Source organism: Bos taurus, chromosome 4 (assembly GCF_002263795.3).
Source record: "Bos taurus isolate L1 Dominette 01449 registration number 42190680 breed Hereford chromosome 4, ARS-UCD2.0, whole genome shotgun sequence".
Taxonomy (NCBI): Eukaryota; Metazoa; Chordata; class Mammalia; order Artiodactyla; family Bovidae; genus Bos; species Bos taurus.
The window spans coordinates 48,674,443-48,694,668 of record NC_037331.1 but is presented as its reverse complement, the minus strand read 5'-3'; the positions used below and the strand labels follow the sequence as shown (position 1 = coordinate 48,694,668).

General features: G+C 41.7%; 1 protein-coding gene across 1 annotated transcript in view; it reads right to left on the bottom strand.

Moving 5' to 3' along the window:
* Positions 1–17,318, bottom strand: part of SLC26A4 (solute carrier family 26 member 4) — a 60,454-nt gene extending 43,136 nt beyond the window's left edge. The window contains exons 1-5 of the mRNA XM_002686803.6: positions 16,926–17,318; positions 15,037–15,176; positions 6,823–6,933; positions 4,938–5,122; positions 4,246–4,410 (exon numbers count right to left, since the gene is read on the bottom strand). Coding sequence (XP_002686849.4) covers positions 4,246–4,410; positions 4,938–5,122; positions 6,823–6,933; positions 15,037–15,176; positions 16,926–17,089 — 765 coding nt within the window. The 5' untranslated portion in view covers positions 17,090–17,318. The remainder of the gene's footprint in view (positions 1–4,245; positions 4,411–4,937; positions 5,123–6,822; positions 6,934–15,036; positions 15,177–16,925) is intronic.
* Between the last annotated feature and the right edge of the window lie 2,908 nt (positions 17,319–20,226).

The window sequence follows — 20,226 nt, the reverse complement described above, 5'->3', positions numbered from 1 at the left end:
CAGGCTTCCCATTGCTAGTAGTAAAGAACCGCCTGCCAATGCAGGAGACGTAAGAGACGTGGGTTCAATTCCCTGGTCAGGAAGATCCACTGGAGGAGGAAATGGCCACCCACTCCAGTATTCTTGCCTGGAGAATCCCATGGACAGAGGAGCCTGGCCGGCTATCGTCCATCAGGTCAAAAAGAGTCAGACACGACTGAAGCAACTTAGCACACTTAGGGCTGTGTACTACAGCCCTAAATAACTCGGAGTCTTGAAGGTATTGCTATCCAGTTCTTTATATAATCAAATTTCTTGATGATGACCCTCATTAATTCATGAGCTAAACATAATACTTCAATTAACTGTCTACACAATAAAGGTTTACTTTCAACGCAAGATGGAAAAATTCAAACTTAAGAACAATATGAACAACTATCCCAACCCTAAAAATTTTCACCTTACAAAAATGATCACTATAGGATTTTCATGAAATCTATGGGTCTCACTTAGACCTTTGAATAAAAAGCATCTGTGACTGTATTAAAAATGTAATATGAAAAAAATAAAATAAATGTAATGTGAGTTGCAAAAACCAAAATCAGTTTACATTACACAATTACATCAAACAAGGCTTATGAATATATCAGTTGCCTATATTGAATATTTATTCAGAATCTCTTATGAAAAGTTATACAAAAGAAAGCTTAATATATGTGGAAATAAAACTCACCCATATAAACTGAAGTAGTCAGATTGTATTAATATTCCAAGATACAGAAATGAGACTTAAGAAAGCACTGAAAACTAATTCTAACTTATTAATAGTTTAATAAATTAAATTAAAATACTAACTAAAATATGGATACACTTATGATTCCATATTTCAGCCTAGTATTCTGACCAGGCAAATCAAGATAATAAAACTTTTCAGAAATGGGTAATATTTTATTATATTTCCTACTATGCTTGGAAAATTTTAGAACCATTTCATTTAAAGAATTTCTTCCTACTGGGTGTATGAAGCCATAAGTTAAAAATTATACCTGTATTACATATGAGGAAATTCATTAGTTAACTTTTGGTGCCAAATTTATTTTAATTCATCTTGTCTCTATGAATATAACAAACCCCTTGCTGTCAGGAATTTCCTCCTACCAGAACTTCTGTGCATATATAAGATCAACCCTTAAAGTGTTACTTTTGTTTTATAATGGCTTCATTTTTACATACGGAAATAGGTTCTAAGTAACGAATCTGATCAAGCTTGGGGGTAGCTTTCAAAACTCTCACCATCTGGGCAGAACTTTTCAATGTGGTCTTCCTTCTTGTTAGGGAGGAAATGGGGACACAGAGCCAATTTAGTCAGCAAGCAGAAAGACTTCCCTTGTCTATCAAGACAGACCACTCAGAGTGAATGGTAGGAAAACATATCCAGTTTGAAATGGACTGCATGATTTACTTACATAATTGAGTAGGTACACGGTAGCTTGAGTATCACTAATTCTGAACTCTGCCAACACCTTGTCATTTTCTTTCTGTAGCCTCTATCTTTTTTTTTTTTTTTGGCCACACAGCATGTGGGATCTTAGTTTCCCAACCAGGGATAGAACCTGTGCCCTCTGAACTGGGGACATGGAATCTTAACCACTGGATCACTAGGGACATCCCTCCCTTTTGCATCTTATACCCAGCCATCTCTGGCATTTGTAAACTGAAGTTTCTATTTTTCTTTCTTTTCCATTGTTTCCTCCTCCAATTATTTATATTCATTATTTCCTTTTTCTTTTTTTTTGAAAGAGGAGCAGGCAGATGATCCAAAGCACAAGTTTATAACAAAAGGGATGTTAACTCCGTTCCAGGGAAATCCATCTTACAACAACCTTACAGTCTTTCCTGGAGGAATCCACAAATGCCCTGCATTTGTTGAAGGATTCTTTCATGAATAATCACAACTGGTAATATCATAAGCAGAATTCTCTGTTCAGGTACTGAGCGGCTCATTCAACCCTTATGCAATTATTTCCAGACCTGCTGTTTCTTCTTTTTTCAGAAAAGCAAGCTTATATTCACCCTCACACAAGGATGACTGAAGTATCTTTATCCAACTTGGCTGACCTGTGAGGAATGGCTTGCAGAATTCTCTAACACATTCTAACCCGAGGCTTCAAGAATAATGTTCAACACAACATAAGGCACATAATAGCTTAATATTTTTGACCTTGTTCTATCTAGCATTTCCTAGTTTACTTTGGTCTCTGTTGAAAGTGGAGTTATTTGCAGTAAGCTTTATCTTAAACATGTCCTAAGAGACCAGAAAAACTGTGAAATTTCATTTCCCCCATCTTCAGAAGTCCAACAGTGACCAAGGACCCAGATTACCTATCAGGCTGGGCCTCCTGTTATCTGTGAGGATGCAGGCCTAGCAATGTTCATACAGGGAGGTGAGCACACTCAGTCAGGGGTATCTTGGTAGATTCAGGAGTCAGTGGGTTTGTACAAGGAGTGAAAAGCCCCTGGCACATGGCAGGTTTCAATAAATAACTTATTGAAAAGATGAATGGATGATAATAAAGGGATAAATGAATGAACAGTTGATAGAGAAAATAAGAAAGCAAAAAACAAACAACAACAATAACCACAGTGTGTAGAGACTGCAAAAATGAGAGAACCTGTCAGAAAAAGGCAATCAGATGATCTCAAAGCAAACCTAGGACTTGGTAGGGAAAAAGAAGTCAAATATGACATGCCCAGAATCACATCATATTTAATCATAGGATCATAAGTGGTAGAACCAAGACTCCAAAGTTCATAGTCTTGATCACTATGTTAAACTGCCTCCTCTACCTAGTCCTGGGCTTCTCCAATGGCTCAGCAGGTAAAGAATCCACCTGCAATGCAGGAGACACAGGAGATCCTCTGGAGGAAGAAATGGCAACCCACTCCAGTATTCTTGCCTAGGAAATCCCATGGACTGAGTGAGGAGCCTGGTGAGCTACAGTTGAAAGGGTTACAAAGGGTCAGGGATAACTGAGCTGTTGAGCAAGTATGCATCTAGTGCCACTGCTCAGCATGGTATCTGGCTCATAATAGACACTTGGTATATTTGTTGAATGGATAAAGTAATGCTAATGTTTAATGGAACTACGGCAATGCTGCAAACTTCAGCAAACCCTTGACCAACTCACTAATTTTTAGATAGGTATGCACAGCCTTACCTCATTTTAAAAGAAATTAAAGGTCATTAGAATACACGGGTCATTAAAGGACTCCATTCTTAATCCTAGCACATTGTATTTGGTATCATTCTCCCCAAGCTAGAGTGACATCATGTTACTATTATCACCACTTTTCAAGCATCGATAATATGCTCTATATAGAACACATATTTAGATCCAAGAACTTTTTCAAATCTAATTAGTGTGAAATACATCCTTCTTTTGCATCTCTTTTGCATGTTGAATCATCTCCGAATCTAACGTTCCTTTTCATCTATAATTGCTGGGACATTTACATTATGCATTTTATGGACTCTCAGAGTTAAAAAAGGCTTTAGAGATACATCTCCAATCATTTCACTTTATAAATAAAAAAGAAAATAAATCTTGAGATGTGAAATAATAAGTAATTTCAGCTTAGTTCCCAGAGATTGTACCCACCTCCCCTGCAGTATAAGCAGAGTCTTAACCTATGGCCCGCCAGAAAAGCCCCTCAAAATAACACTCTTTTTTTGAGTACTTTGTTACTCATCAGCCCCTAGGCCATGGGCTTCTCATACAGCCTTATTTAACTTAATTTGTAGATATTATTACCAACTCCATTTTGCAGGGAAGGAAGCAGAGGCATATCAATTTGCTCATGCAATAGAGCAAATAATAAATAATAGAGTCAGGATATATGTGAATCTTGGTCATCGAAACTGAGTTTTCAGCCACTATCCTACACCCTGTGTCCAAAGTAACTTAGCTTGTCAGAGGCAAGGTTGAGAATGGAACTCAAGTGTGCTGCCTCCCAAACCAGTCTTCAGTATAAAACTTTGCTTTTATTAATATTTTGAAGATTGATGACACTTCTGAAACCATACTGACCCACTGAAAACAATGATTTGCAAACTCTGCCTTCTTCAATGTGACTCCTGGTGCTACTACTTCTTTCAGAGAAGAATGTTGTCAATGGCTCCCAAAGCATGACATGGAGGAGCTTATACTCTCCAGACTCAGGTTCAACAGGAAAAGTGAGCCATCCCTGGAGGCAAGCAACACTTACATAGATGATGGAGAGAATTCCATTATAGTTTTTGGTTGAAACATTGAGGACAATCTTTAGCTGTGAGACCAACACTTGGAAGGCAGCAGCTGTTGTGAATCCACCAACCAAAGGATCTGCCAGATACCTCACTATGAATCCAATCTGCAAACCTCCAAATATCAACTAGAACAAGAAGGAAGGAAAAATTAAATGCTTGCCTGGGAGAAGGACCAACACTTTTGAACTATTCATGAATTAAAACTTAATACCAACTAAAACTCTGGCCCTACCTCTCCCATCCACCATTCTAAAATTTGAAAAACATGTGTAGTATGAAAGTACTTCTAGATATATAATAAAAATTCATGTAGGTTTTCTTCCTGTGACTTGTAGGTTTCATGGCTCCAGTGACCAGAATATTTTTTGTCTCTTTATGGGTCCTGGCACAGCTCCCTTCTCCTATTTTCATTCTAATCACACATGTTCCTCTGTCTTGTTTTTTCTGTCTCTGACTTTGATGATTAAGTGAGCCTTAATAAGTGGAGGCTTGCTATTTTAGCATCTGACCTAAAACAGTATAACTTAAAAAATAGCTTTGAGAGTCTTAAATTGATTTGTTTTGCTTTTAAATGAGTCTTTAAGTCCACGTGCTTAACAGTTCTTTCAGACACAAATCCTGCCAACCTCTATATTGCTTGTAAGCCCATTACCTGTATGATTCCAACCAAAAGAGTAAGGGTGCTCGCAATCAATACTCTTGCTGCATCTCTAGCTGCAAAGTCTATTATGGTGGTATTCAGTGCAGTTCCATTACTGCTAGATACAAGAAAGTGTTCATCGGGGGCCATGCTCAGAACAACAGATCCCACCATTAAACTGACCACTGGGAAAGGTCCTGGGGGAAAAAAGTCATTATCAATTAATAATTGTTAATCACTTGTAAATCAACTATACTTCAATTAAAAAAACTAAAAAACAATATTTATTATTAATTGCAAATGCTTAGGTTCAACATGTCTACACAGGATTAAAGATGCATCTGAAGTAATTAGCTGTGATTGGGAAAATACTGTTTGTTCACAAAAGAAGCTAAAAAGCAGATGTTTCAAGGCATTCATGACCCAGTAATGAGCAAGAGAGATGTGCAGGTGGGTCACTATACTACAGCTCTCAGACACTTTGCATTACACAGGAAGGCTGTCTAAACTGTGTGTGATCTTCTTGTGTATGGGTAGGAACAAGGGGATGGAGCGGGGAGTTGTCAAGAAAGGTTTCCCAGCAGAAATGGCATATTAGCTGAATCCTTACTTGTTCCATCTTATTTTTATTCCATGTAAGTTTATTTCCTAGAGCATCCAGTGTCCTGATCTCTGTGGAGCTGAGGACCTTGATCAATATCACAAGGTCAAAATTTGGTTAAAGAAATAGCTAAAGTAAAAAACAAACAAAAAATAGCAAAGGTAGTGTAGACTTTCTCTTTTTCTTTTTCCAAGACAAATTATTTTTTCATATCAAATATCACTCTGTAGGCTTCTACATTTCAAAAAGTACTTTTCTTTCAGCAGCTGCTCTATCACTACTGATATTTGTATCTATGATGATGAGGATCCTATCCTTTGATCATGGAAGGCTTTACCAGTTAGAAGGACTCAGTACCAAAATCCAGTAATCTGAAGTGTCTAAATGTATAGAATACCAGAGAGAAAAAAAATCAACTTCCATGTTCCTTACCTTGTCATGCATTTGGTACTAATCAACTCTCCCAGGTAAGGAAGTTCTTTTAATCATTAATCTCCTCCTGATCTCCCTTTATAGACAAGGAAATATTCCAGACACTGGCAGAAATATTATACAACTAAGGATAAGGATAAGGGTTGGAGATAGAGCAGTAGATGGCTCTATTTGTTTCAAGAGGATTGCCCAGGTAGACATGTCTAGCCAGCAGATGGATGTAGGCGAAAACTTATCTCAAGTATAAATGTCAACGTTGCAAAATAGCATTAAAACATTCATTTACTAGAACATTCTAGCAGAAGAAAATTCAAATTTCAGGAACATCAGGAAATAAATCTATTTGGGGCTATACCAAGAAGGAAAGCCAAGCTTAGTTTCTAAATTGTTTTGGCATAATTTTCCCAGTCTTCAAATATTAGTGACTTAAAATAACTACGTTCTTTAATAAGACAATGAATATGTATTTGATGAACATAATTTAGTAAAGCTAATTTAATCTAGCAAAACAGGTTCAAAGACCTCTTCAAGATTCTTTTCCCTTATCATTTTTCATTTTAGAACACTTTCTAAATAGAGTCAAATGTGTTAACATTTTTGAAAAGTCAAACATGGCAAGATTTGAAGGTAGTCTATAATTTTTTAACCATCTTTCAATTTTCTCCTCTTCATTATAAAAAAAGTTAGGTGTAAAGCCACCTAATAGCATAGTATTTTGAAAGCTAAGGAGAAACCTTTGCATCACTGAATAGGAAAGCCCTATCTTGCTAGAAAACAGTAACAAAGATAGGGAAGCAGAACACACATAATATAGCCCAAACACGTTCAGTGTGAACAAACAGAATTGTATATGCTTATAATTACCAACTGAGATGTGTCTTGATGTTCCAAAAATAAAGTACGTCAGGATAGGAAAAAAAGCAGAGTAGAGACCATATCCGACAGGAACAGCAGCTAGTAGAGCATACGCCATGCCTGAAAATACATCCAAAATGGTCAAGTTCAGGAAAAAGCTTTGTGTCTACTGGACAGAGAAAAGCCTTTTCATAGGTCTCTTTAATTTGCAGCTCATCTTGAGTGATCTCCTTATTTTGCACATGGTCTGTGGCTATGCTAGGATGCAGAACGTGATTCAAATCATCTACTCAAAAGAACTGACACAACTGATCAGTAATTCAACCATCCACTCAGGTGAGTCGGGGGAAAAGCTGTTGATTAAAAACTTGATCAGTTCTATTCAAAGGTCTAGTCTGGCTTTGTCTGAATTAAGTGTTTCTCTGAGTAATGAGGAACATATGTACTTTCTCCTTTCTTGTTGGGGAACAGAAGTTAGATCCAAACAAAGAAAAAAATCTGACCTTTGTACATAGCACTAGGAGATCAACACCTTGGCTAGGCTTCCCCAAGGGGTTTCCGGGTCCATGAATGTCACGCTGTATGCAGAATCTCAGCCTTCCCTTGTACATGGGGGTTGGAAGGCAACAATGTGTTGGGGTTTGGGAGTTTTGTTTTGGGCCTTAAACAGTGAACATTTATTTTTTAGAGTTCTGAAAGCTAAGAAGTTCAAGATCAAACTACCAGCAGATTCAGTGTCTGGTAAGCACCCTTTTCTGGTTTGCAGATGGCTGCTTTCTTGTTGTAACCTCACACGGCACAGATTTCCTAAGGTCACTAAGCCCACCATGAAGACTCTACCTGATTGCCTTCCAAAGGCGTGTGTTGTGTTTAGTTGCTAAAGTAGTGCCCAACTCTGCAACCCCATGGACTGTAGCCTGCCAGGCTCCTCTGTCCATGGGATTTCCCATGCAAGAATACTGGAATGGGTTGCCATTTCCTTCTCCAGGGTATCTTTCTGACACAGAGATAGAACTAGAGTCTCCTGCATTGCAGGCAGATTCTTTTACCACTGAACCACATGGGAAGCCCTACCTCCCAAAAGCTCCGACCTCCAAATACTGTCATACTGGGGATTAAGTCTTCAAGAGATGAATTTTGGAGGGATACAAACGTTCAGTCCATAGCACTTTCCTTCTCCTGTGGGTTGTTTTTTTAAATACTTCATAGGTAGTCAGCATATCTTCTACCTCCCCACATTTCACTCACTCACAATGACAGAACATCAAGTTCTTTGACCTTTTGGTCATTGATAAAGAATTACATGTATAACAGTTTTTTTAAAAAGTGATGGAAGCAGCTTAGATGTCAACAGATGAATGAGTAAAGACGTTGTAGTACATATATATACCGTAGAATATTATTCAGCCATAAAAAGGAATGAATTTGAGTCAGTTGAATTGAGGTGGGTGAACCTAGAGGGTAAAGTAAGTCAGAGGGAGAAAAATATTGTATATTAATGCATATATATGGAATCTAGAAAAACAGTGCTGATGAATCTATTTGCAGGGCAGGAATAGAGATGCAGGCAAAGAGAACAGATTTGTGGACACAGCAGGGGAAGGACAGGGTGGGACAAATTGAGAAAGTAGCGCTGAAACATATACATTACCATATATACAATAGATAGCTAGTGGGAAGTTGCTATATAACACAAAGAGTTCATCCCCATCCTCTGTGACAACCTGGAGGGGTGGGAGAGGGGGCTGGTAGGATAGCAGGGAGGTTTGAGAGGGAGGGGATATATGTATACTTATGGGTGATTCACATGGTTGTATGACAAAAACCAACACTACATTGTAAAGCAAGTATCCTCCAATTAAAAATTTTTTAAAAGTGGCAACAACTTAAATTGGTGCCCCAAATGATGTATTTATCCCTGTCTCAAATCAGGGAAGTGGTTAACTACACTATATTTCATATACTGTAATCTATGAAATGAAGTTGATGTGCTGTATAGAAATAATTTACTACTAATAGTAATTTACCTCTTTCCAGTGCAATACAGTACATGTAAGAAATAAGTAAGAAAAGGCAGAATTCAAAATAGTGATCAGGGAGTGCCCTGGAAGTCCAGTGGCTAGGACTCAGTGCGTTCACTGCTGTGGTCCAGATTCAATCCCTGGTCAGGGCACTGAGATCCCACAGGCCAAGCAACATGGCCAAAACAACAACAACACAAAACAGTAATCAGCATGCATGCTTCTACTTTTGTTAAAGTAGACACGTTTGTTGTATGAATTTTAAAATGTGGGACGATTTCATACAGTTTAGACATGTAAAAAGTGTAATATAATAAACACCCAAGTATCCAACATCTAGTTTAAGAACTAGATCATTGCTGTACAGTTGAAACTTTCTATATACTTTTTCTCAATCACATCGTTTTTCCTCCCTCCACCCTCAGGAAGCAACACTCTTTTGAATCTAGTGTTTATCATTCTCGAACATTTTTTTATACTTTTAAATAGATACTTATTTATGTGTCTGGTAGGATATTTATTAAAATTTAGGTTTAGTGGACTATCTACAGAGCAGAATCAAAGGAGACTTCTGAAGAGGTATTTTTCATGTTCCTTATAATGTGTTTTCTAGTTTCCCACAATAAGCATTCATTCATTCAACAACTATTGATTATGTACCCTTCATGTGCCAGGCACTGTTCTAGGCTTAGGGAAATACTGGAGTAGACAAAACAAAGTCTCTGCCCTTAGAGAGTGTGCATTCTAGAAAAGTCTGTGTTCTGATGTAATTGTTTTCATATATAAATTACAACAAGCAATCATCTCAAGGACATAGAGTAGAAAGGTGAGGTCACAAAGGGAAGACAAGAAAAGAAGGAGCAAAAAAAAAAAAAAATCCAAATTAAAAAATATTAGAAAAGAAAAGAAAAGAATGAGCAAGGAATGAGAACAGCCTATTTCCTATGTACATTTTTCAAGTCCTTCTCAAATTTCCACTTCCCTAAACTGGCTCTGCAGTCCTCACAGACCTGGAGAATGCAGGCTTTTTCAATTTTCACATAATATCCTATCTCAGGACAACTGCTACTCAAATATACTGTAATCATATTGTAAGGGAATTTGGTACAACAATTTTGAAATTATACATAATTTGTAAAGAAATTTGTCATTGATTTAAACTATGGAATCTCTGTGTTGGTGCTCCTCCTATGTAGGACGGTGCTATAAACCATAAAGGTGGTGCTAACAAATATTCAGAAGCATCTAGAAGGCATAGGTAGGAAGTAAGAGAGCAGGTCCCCCATATCTGTGAATAAAAAACAGCAATAAAAGGGCTGCATTGATTTCTTGCTGCCTGGAGGGAATTTTTTGTTAATAATAAAAGTGAAAAAGATCCCATGGCAGCACTCACCTTCTGAGATGGACCACACTCTGTCTGTGGAGTGTGTTTCTCTCTAAATAAATCCACTTCTTAGAAAAAAGCAAAACAAAACCCATGATCCTTAGCATTTCTGGCTTCTCAGTAACATGATTGATGAGTTTTTTCCTACCCCTTAGCAGCCCAGCCGTTGGATATATCGCAGGCTTTGCCATCCCTAGAAACTGCAGCTCTGAAATCTCAACATTGAGCCTCCTTTTCTCCACCTAGAGACATGTAGCCTTTCCGCTCACCTATCCAGAATCCTTAGTGCAACATTTTTTTATCCTCATGAGGCTTCTAACCCATGAACAGATCCACTATCCTTAGCACCCTCCCATCTTCATTTGCCTCCTTGTCCCTAGAATTTTCACAAATACTCTGGATTTCTTTGCTTCACTCTTTCTCTTTTTCTCCTGTCTTCTCTGATAAATCTCCAGTCTGGCCAAACTCAAGCATCACCCTTTTCCATGCCAGCATTCAAACAGCTGAATAACTGAACTAAAGACGTCTACATTTGGGCTGGCCAATTTCATGCAAATTTCATGATAGCAAACCCCAGATGGAATGCCACACTGCCTGGCCATCCAATTACATTTCCTCAGCAAGTGTGCTTTTCCTCTTCTCAAGACAGCTACTCAGACTTCCCCTACTTTCCTCAAATTCCCCATTCCCCTTCTTAGACATGGTTCAGAGATGAACCTTAGACTTCATCCAAAACCTGGAATCCATGAGATGCCCATTGGTTTTTTACAATGCAGTGCTTGTCTGTCTTTTCTCCTTTGAAAATGGAGGAAATATCCCACGTATCTCTAAGGAGTAGCCTTCCCACTTCTATCCTTGTACCCATCTACACTTGTCCCTTGTCATTTCTCCTCTTCCTTGTGGACCACAGATTTTTCTATCAGCTAGGTCATTCCCACTGGGTTACATCTATGTTCTAGTACCTCCTGTATTATAAGAAAAATAAATCCTCCCATCATTTTACCATTGTCTTTTATGCCTCTGGAGCCACTTCTCTACTCTGCTTCATGGCAAACCTTCTTAAAAATATTGCCTGTGTTCCATCACCAAGAGTATTCCACACTACAGACACCCCCTCTTCCACCCATCCTTTAAAATAGAGCAGAAAACAATTCCTCTCTTGGTTTTGGAACCCACATCCTTCAGATTGTTCTTTTTCTCTATCTTCCTGAGCCCAACATCATGTTTCTTTGTGGCCCCTGCTCCTCTTCCCTGACTTTAAGTACTCCAGCCTGGTTCTTCTCCCCATCTACCTTTCTGCCTAGGTAGTCTCAGGGATTCCCACTCCTTTGAATATCATCTCTAGAGTGATGCTTTCCTGACTTTTATGTCTAGTTCAAACCTCTCCAATGACCTTCCTGCTTCTAGTAGCTCCAACTCCATATCTGGCATCTCAAATGTGGCACATGCAAAAGGAAACACTTGGTTTTCCATCCCAATTCTGCTTGTTAGCCAGTCCCTATCCATCAGTACGTGTTACCTGTGATTCCTGCTCCAAAATATTTTTCAGATTTGTGCAGCTCTGCCTCCTACTTGATTAGCTTCAAGCTGAAATGTCTGTCCTCAGGGCTAGGACTAGGGAGAGGCAAGTGAGGTGCCTGGGGCACATTATTTAGAAGGTCCCTGGAGGACTCACTTACCTAATTTTAATCCTGGCCCTGCCTAACCTTATCTCCTCCTGTTCACTCCTCTAAACCTCTCTCTCCTCCACCCATATTGGAATTCTTCCTCTCTTGAAAATACTATGCTCTATTTGACCTCAGGGACTTTGCATCTTTGCCTGGTACACCCTGCTTACTGCTTCTTACCTGGCTATCTCCTTCCCATCCTCCCAACCCTGATTAAATTTCACCGCCTCAGAAAAGCCTTCCCTGACCATTCTATCTAAGACAAACACTCCCTCCCCAAATTAACCCCTATTAAAGCCGAAGAATTGATGCTTTTGAACTGTGTTGTTGGAGAAGACTCTTGACAGTCCCTTGGACTGCAAGGAGATCCAACCAGTCCATCCTAAAGATCAGTCCTGGGTGTTCACTGGAAGGACTGATGCTGAAGCTGAAATTCCAGTACTTTGGCCACCTAATGAGAAGAACTGACTCATTTGAAAAGACCCTGATGCTGGGAAAGATTGAGGGTGGGAGGAGAAGGGGACAACAGAGGATGAGATGGCTGGATGGCATCACCGACTCAATGGACGTGAGTTTGAGTGAACTCCGGGAGTTGGTGATGAACAGGGAGGCCTGGCGTGCTGTGATTCATGGGGTCGCAAAGAGTCGGACATGACTCAGCAACTGAACTGACTGAACTAAAAGCCTATTTGATCAACCACAATAGATATCACAACCTGTAATTATTTTTCTATTTATCTGCTTATTTAATTCCTGAAGTCTCCCACTTAGAATGAGTGCCATGAGGTCAGTATCCATGCCTGTTAGTAAACCACTGAATCCCCATGGCTGGCCTGTAAATATGCTAGTGAAATCGCTCAGTCATGTCCGACTCTTTGCAACCCCATGGACTGTAGCCTACCAGTCTCCTCAGTCTATGGAATTTTCCAGGCAAGAATACTGGAGTGGGTTGCCATTTCCTTCTCCAGGGGATCTTCTCGACCCAGGGATCAAACCCAGGTCTCCTGCATTGCAGGCAGATGCTTTTCTGAGCCACCAGGGAAGCCCCGTATCCAACTCCTGTGACCCCATGGACTGTAGCCAGCCAGGCTCCTCTGTCCATGGGGTTCTCCAGCCAAGAATACTGGAGTGGGTGCCATTTCCTTCTCCAGGGGATCTTCCCAACACAGGAATCGAACCCGGGTCTCCTGCATTGCAGGCAGATTCTTTTCCTACTGAACCATGAGGGAAGCCCATCCTACAAATATTAGATGAATGGATTTATGAATGAACCACATTAACCTCTCAGATATTCACCATACAAAGATAACTTCATAGAAATCATGCTTCGGGAAAACGTTATCACTCATAAAGTGAGGAACTGCATCCTTTATAAATTAAGACCCTAGGAATTAGATTCTGGGTTCAAATCCCAGCTCCACCATTTACCAGCTCCATGACCTTGAGCAGAATTTAATAGATTTTTTGACTATTGAAAAAGAGCTATAAAGAGTTGTTGTGAGGATTAAAGAGATAACTTGCCAAAGCCCTTAGCATTGTGTTTGATACTTAAACAAAACTAAAGTTAAATTAATTTGTATAAGATACTTGTCTAGGAACACTTGCGGGACACAGCTTGCAATACCATTTTTCATATATAAGGACGATTTGTTATTCAGTCCTCTTCATTAAATGTTTACCGGGCCAACTACTGGTGCCAGAATCATGCTAGCCACTGGCTAAACATGAATTAGACAGTTCTCATCCCCCAGAAGCCAGAGGAGGTTGCCATGCCACAGTTCTTAAGAGTCTACTGTGTAAATCACACTTACTGTATGAACCACACTGTCCTGTCCAGCTCTCCCATCCATTTCTGTGACTGGGAACACAGGCTGCTCTCCACACAGGGGCCACAGAACATCCTCCTTCTCTGTGGGACTCTCCCTGGCTTGCTCTGAGTAATCCTGAGAGTTCTAAGAGCTCTAAGTAATCCTCAGAGTTCTATAGGCAAATTTTGGCTCAGGACATTGCTCAACCACTGTTACTAACTTCTCAAGTAGTCCATTTCAAGCCATCTCTCTACCCACATTTCTACACCATCGTACTTCCCATCACTTCGCAAAGTAAGACTTAACCTTCAGGGAAACAGCTCTGACACCTCTTCCTCCAGGAAGCCATTCTCAGTCCCCTAAGGCCAGGTTGAGTGACCCTGTGTGCACTGCCTTCCCAAGCAATATTACCACACGCCTACAGTCAGTCCTTCCATTGAATCATTGTCTATTTCCTCATTGGACTATGAGCTCCTTGAAAGCAAGTGGTGCATCTTATTCATGTGAGAATACCTAGAGGCTGGCATCTACTAGATATGCCACGAAATAATAATAAGTAAAGTCGATTTTTGTTTTCATAGTCCAGAGGTTTTGTGAAGTTGAGGTGAGGGCAGAAGCAAGATGATGAGGATAGGGTACAAAGGAAAATGCCCGTAATGCTATTCACCAGCTCTGCAATGGAGTTCCAAGATGTTCATGGAAATAAGGCTTAAAGGCAGTTTAAAAAATGTCCTGTGTTGGGACATTCTGCCAGAAGATTAAGATACAGGGATGAATTTAAAACGGGGAGGGAGAGGCAAGAGCAGAAAAAAACATTTACACGTAGTCTAGGCTAACATACTTCCTTCCCTTTCCTTTAGGAGAGTTTCAAATGGCATGTCGAGACCATGTAGGAAATGTAAATAATTTGATAAACTGCAATCATCATCTTAAAAATCTAAGCAGAATAAGATGGAATAGAAAATACTAGAGAGTATTACTTGTAGTGAGGATAAGTATTATTTCACAAAACTTGAGATGCGTGTGTACATATCATGATGTCATACAGATTTCTTACTGTGAGCTGTGACCAATGAAAATTGGGAAGCAGCTGCTTAGGTGACAGGGCTCTAGTTGGAGCCAAGCAGATAGAGAAGCAACAGGGTTTCCTGAGAAGAGAAGTGTAAGGAAGATGAGGAAGAAGGGAATCTTACCACTAAGGGGCAGGCTCTGGAGGAAAAATGCAGGCTATGATGGGTGAGCAAGCCTTTGGTACAGACCCATGGGAGGGAGGGGGGAGTTAGGAATGGCTGCTGGAGGCTGTGATTCTCCATCACTTCGGAGCTAGACCACCATCATCTTACCTTGAAGTGTTCCCACTAGACCAGTACTAACTCCTGAAATGATATCACTAAGTAGCCATTCCTTGATCCGGTATTTGGGAAGCCAGTCCAAGATGGGCAGGAGAGTCTTCACCATGCGAAGGGTTCTCTTTCTTGAACAACTGTCAAAAGGCAAGAAAAGGAGATTTCCAATCCAATCTTGGTCACAACCCACTGCAAATCACAAAGTTTTGAACCAAAGTCTGCTAATGTCTCTAACTATTTAGAAAAAAGCATACGAATTGCATGAAAAAAATACTAACAGTGAAGTGCTTACCATGTCTTTGCCAATAACTCTTTTTACCCTTTTAAATGCACTGTACTAGAAAACACAGGATTAAGTGTTAACCACCCCACCCCCTTAATCCTCTGAGAAAATATCCCCAAACAAGAACCCATTTTCTGGTCCAGCCACAGATTGATCAATGTGGAGTCTTTAAATGGAGATTACATTTGGACTTTCAACCTAGGTGTTTTCTTTTTCTTTCAAGAAACAAACTCTGTATATTCTGGCAATAGGAGCTTGGAGCCAGTTTTTACAAAACTCTTAACATGATGAATACATATCTTGTTGTACCTTACTACCTACTTTTTAAAATTCAACAACCTAGAGGTAAAAGAAAAAAACGTATTTTGGGCTTCCCTTGTTGCTCATATGCTAGAGAATCTGCCTGCAACACAGAAGACCCAGGTTCAGTCCCTGAGTAGGGAAGATCCCTTGGAGAAGGGAATGGCTACTCCAGTATTTTTGCCTGGAGAATTCCATGGATAGAGGAGGGAGCCTGGAGGGCTACAGTCCATGGAGTTGCAAAGAGCTGGACATGACAGAGCAATTAACATTTTTAGTTTTTCAAACACTATTTGACTCTTGATTCAAATAAATTATTTTAAAAAATTGTATTTATGAGACAATTTGAAATTTTGTTGACTTAATTTTTTAATATTAAGGAATTGCTTCATTTTTGTGTGTGATAATGAAATTGTGGGTTGCATTTTTTAAGAGTTCCTAAAAATAGATACTGAAATACAGTCCAAAGCGGGGGCGGGGGGGCAGGAGGGGGGGGGACCACTATATGGAATTTGCTCCAAAAAAAAAAAAAAAGTGGAGTGGGGCAAGTATGTGGTAAGACAAGATTAACTTTGAGTTAATCATCCTTGAAGCCATGTGATGGGTAAAAACATGGGAGAGGGTTCATTGCACTACTGTGCCTGCTTTTGAATATATTTGAAATGTTTTTTTAAACGGTTTGAAATGTTTTAAGAAAAGAAAAAAGAAATCTAGCAGCAGCTGACAATTCCTTCTGTTTGCGATATCTACTTACGGGTGGCCCGAGTGGGTTTAGAGACTGATGGAGGTTCTTCTTGGAGAGCCCTACTTCCTGCACAGTGGACAACTAGGAGCACAGCGTGCTCTCCTGTGTTCTAGCCTTCATTTTATGCCTCTGAGTGTCATTCTTCCTGGATGCGCTTAGGGCTTTCAAGGACTCTTGCTCAAGTGACGAGTTACCCACTACCTCTTTGTAGTAAAGCCCCTTGTTCTCCCACTCTCCTCAGCCTAGCCTTCACAAGAAGACCGTAGGGACCCGCTGTACCACAAGGCGCACTCCAGGTGCCCTCGAGAGCAGCGCAAAGAGACGGCGCTCCCCGAACCTTCCCTCTCCAAAGTTGAGTTTCCGAGACTAGGATCGATTCGGGCCGAGAGTGATGGAGCCACCTTCCCACCAGGGAGGCCAGAGTCCGTGACCTGACCGAAGCCGTCCCTGCAGGGCGGGAGCGGCATCCCACTCTCCGCCGCTGGGCATGCCGGCGGGTCTGCGCGCCCACATTCCGGGATTCACTGCGCCCCTCGCCCCGTCCGCCGCGGGCGCTACCTGCAGCCCTGGGCCAGGTTCTCTCTCAGCGTCTTGCGCTCTTTCGGGCGCTGCTCGTACTGCTGCTGGAAGGCGAGCTCGTTGTAGACCGGCCGCGACACCACATAGCTGCAACTGTACTCGGGGAGCGGCGGCGGCTCCAACCTGTCGCCGGGCGCTGCCATGACCTGCGAGGCGGAGGGCGACGAGCAGGGAGGAGATGGGGCGAGGGAAGAGAAGAGGAGGTGAAGACCGCTAGTTAGCTGCCTCCCGGCCCCACCTGCTGCAGTTGATCCCCGAGAGAGGGATCCGCTCTCTGCCACACTCTCCGCCCAGGCCCGCCTCGGCTGGGCGCGCACCTCCAGCCCGTTGGAGGCCCTGAGGACCTCCCGTCCCGAGCCTACATCTGCTGCCCGGGGCTCCCGGACTTTTAAGAGAGTGAGTCCTGCGCTGGGGGGCTGCCGGAGCCAGACCCAGTTCCCCTCGGATGAGCAGCCAGGGCGCTGTCCGCGTCCTGAAATCTCCCCAAACCCGGGCTGGGGCCCGCGACGCGCGAGCGGCAGGCAGTAAAGGGCCCTTGTGAGCGTCCGCATCTGCCTAAACCCGAAGCAGCGCGCAGGGCCAGGAGAGCCCTGGGAGAGAAGCACAGCCCCCCGCGCCGGACATGGGGCCTTCAGGCCAGTTTCCCCGGGTCCCAAGGCTGCGCGCACGCTGCAGGAAAATTCCAGCAGCCGGGCGCGCTTTCCCGGGGACAGAACTTTGGGGAGTGGAGTGTCTCCACACCTCGGCCTCTTTCCTAGCGTCCTTCTTGCTCTCAGCTTCTCAGAAAGACTGTACTGTCCCCTGCCGGGCAGCTCCGTAGCGTGTCCACCCCCACCCTCTCCACTCCCCTCCCCCGCCACCTCCACTAGTCCCATCCCCAACCAGCGATGCCTCCCCAGGAGTTAAGGCAGGGCGGCGTGGCGTGCGTTGCATCTTCAGCGACGATCTCACCTGCTTCGACTCACGACCAGTCTGGAATGCCCCCGGGACAGCCGTTCCGCCGCCTTTATAGCGCTCTCAGAAGGCAGTGAGACGTTTTATTTACGGAGCAACAGAGACACCTTAGTCCAAAAAAGGGACACACAGACAGCGGTCTTTACCCACCTATCCTACCAGGGGGAAAAAAAAATTCTACCCCTCCCTAATTCTTTCCCTTTCCCGAAACAGGAAGGCTGAGAATCTTACTGGCTCTCACCCAAGAGCCACCCAAATCCACCGCCCCTCAATTACTAACGTGGGCTACGAGGTCAGGGGCGGAGCAGGCCCTGGGGAGCTTGTTACAGGAGACCAGAGCCCATCGTGGAAGAAGAGGTCAGTGACTGCGAGGAGCGCTGGCCTTGACTCCTAGGTTGTATGAATCCGGAAGCTCCATAGTCTGGCACACAGCTCTCAAACCAAGTGGGGAAGAGGAAAGGAGCAGTGGCCAGTTTTGCATTTAATAAGGGTTTGGATTTCTAGAAGGTCTTTCATTGAAAGTACTCACTGAGTGGTGGTTATAGACAGTTCAGTAATTTATTCATAAAGCTTAGATACGAACTTTTCTGTGCTTATGTGTGTTTTACTTCACAATCAAAATCAAGTGCCCAGGTGACCCTCTTTCTTATTTGACTGACCCTTTGGTTCTTTTATCTTTCTTCTCATTCGTCTGAACTGTGAAGGGGGGAATATGCTGAAGTAAACAAGAATCAACACTTGAAGGGCGAGAGTGGGGAGTAGGAATCTATCGAATCTCCTCAGTATTTTGTCTTCTGCTAGGATGAATCTTGTTAAAGCCAACTATTCTGGTTAAGATGAGGGGAGGGAGAGTTCAGTAAACAAGAAAATTCTCTCCTGATTATCAACACCAGCCTTCAGTTACCCAGCTGGAAAATTCAGACAGTGGTAATTTCATAAGCATTAGGAAACAGAATCCTCTCAGGAGAACCCTTGGTGTAAATCTCTTGAAGTTGTATTTGACACGATATTACCATGTGTGTGTTTTTCTGAGTAATGAATAAATCAGTAGCTTTCAACAGATCTTCCAAAGCACATGCCTAGTCATTCAGTTGTGTCCAACTTTGTGACTCCATGAACTGTAGTGCTCCAGGCTCTTCTGTCCATGGGATTTTCCTGGCAAGAATACTAGAGTGGATTGCCATTTCCTTCTCCGGGCGGGGGGGTGGGGAGGGGAATAAGCTGGCTCAGTGGTAAAGAATCCGTTTGCAATGCAGGAGATGCAGGTTTGATTCCTGAGTAGGGGAGATTTCCTGGAGAGGGAGATGACAACCCACTCCAGTATTCTTACCTGGGAAATCCCATGGACAGAGGAGCCTGGTAGGCTACAGTCCATGGGATCACAAAGAGTCGGAAATGAATTAGTGACTAAACAACAAGAACAACAGACTAAGGTTAAGAACCCTTGAAGATACAACCTAAAAAGAAAATTCAGGAACTTACCTGGCTGTCCAGTGGTTAAGATTCTGCGCTTTCAATGAAGATGAGGCTTTGATCCCTGGTTGAGGAACTAAGATCCCACATGTTTCATGGCCAAAAGAAAAGAAAAAGAAAATCCAGGTCATTAAATTTAGAATTTTTATCCATCTGCAGAGAATAATGTATTTGTATATAGGATTCCCCCTACCCCGAGACGTTTGGCAATGTCTAGAGACATTTTTGGTTGTCATGATCAGGGGATGCTCCTGAGATCTAGTAGAAAGAGGCCAGGGATGCTACTAACCATCCTATGATGAAGTTTTCAATCCCTTTAAGTTTCTATATGTTATTTGAATGTACATTTATTAATAAATCGTTATGTATACTAAATATATGCATCTCTCTCCATATTTATAGTGTACATGCATTTTCTGTAAGTAGCAGATATCCAATTTATCATTGGATATCAAATTCAACTACACTGAAATAGAGGCAAGTTTTTTAATGTCTCCACTCCTCACACCCCCACAGGTACCTTCAAGATTCAGTTAAAGCTCCTTTTCCATGAACAGTGCTTGATGCTCTCAGAATTAATCCAATTACTTCTCTAAATTCTCTTGGTAGCTTATCTGAACTTCTCCCTCAAGACACCTCTTACTATCTACCTTAGGACCACAATTTTATTTACATACAAGTTTTATCTCCCTCACTAGACAAAACTTCATGAGGGCAAGCACAATGACTCCTTATATGTCCTATATTACCTTCTATAATGTATTCTAAAAAGATAAATCTTTGACCCAAACATCTTTTTTTAAATAACTAAAAATTATACGGTGTATTGATCAACAACTTTTTTTTTCTTTGC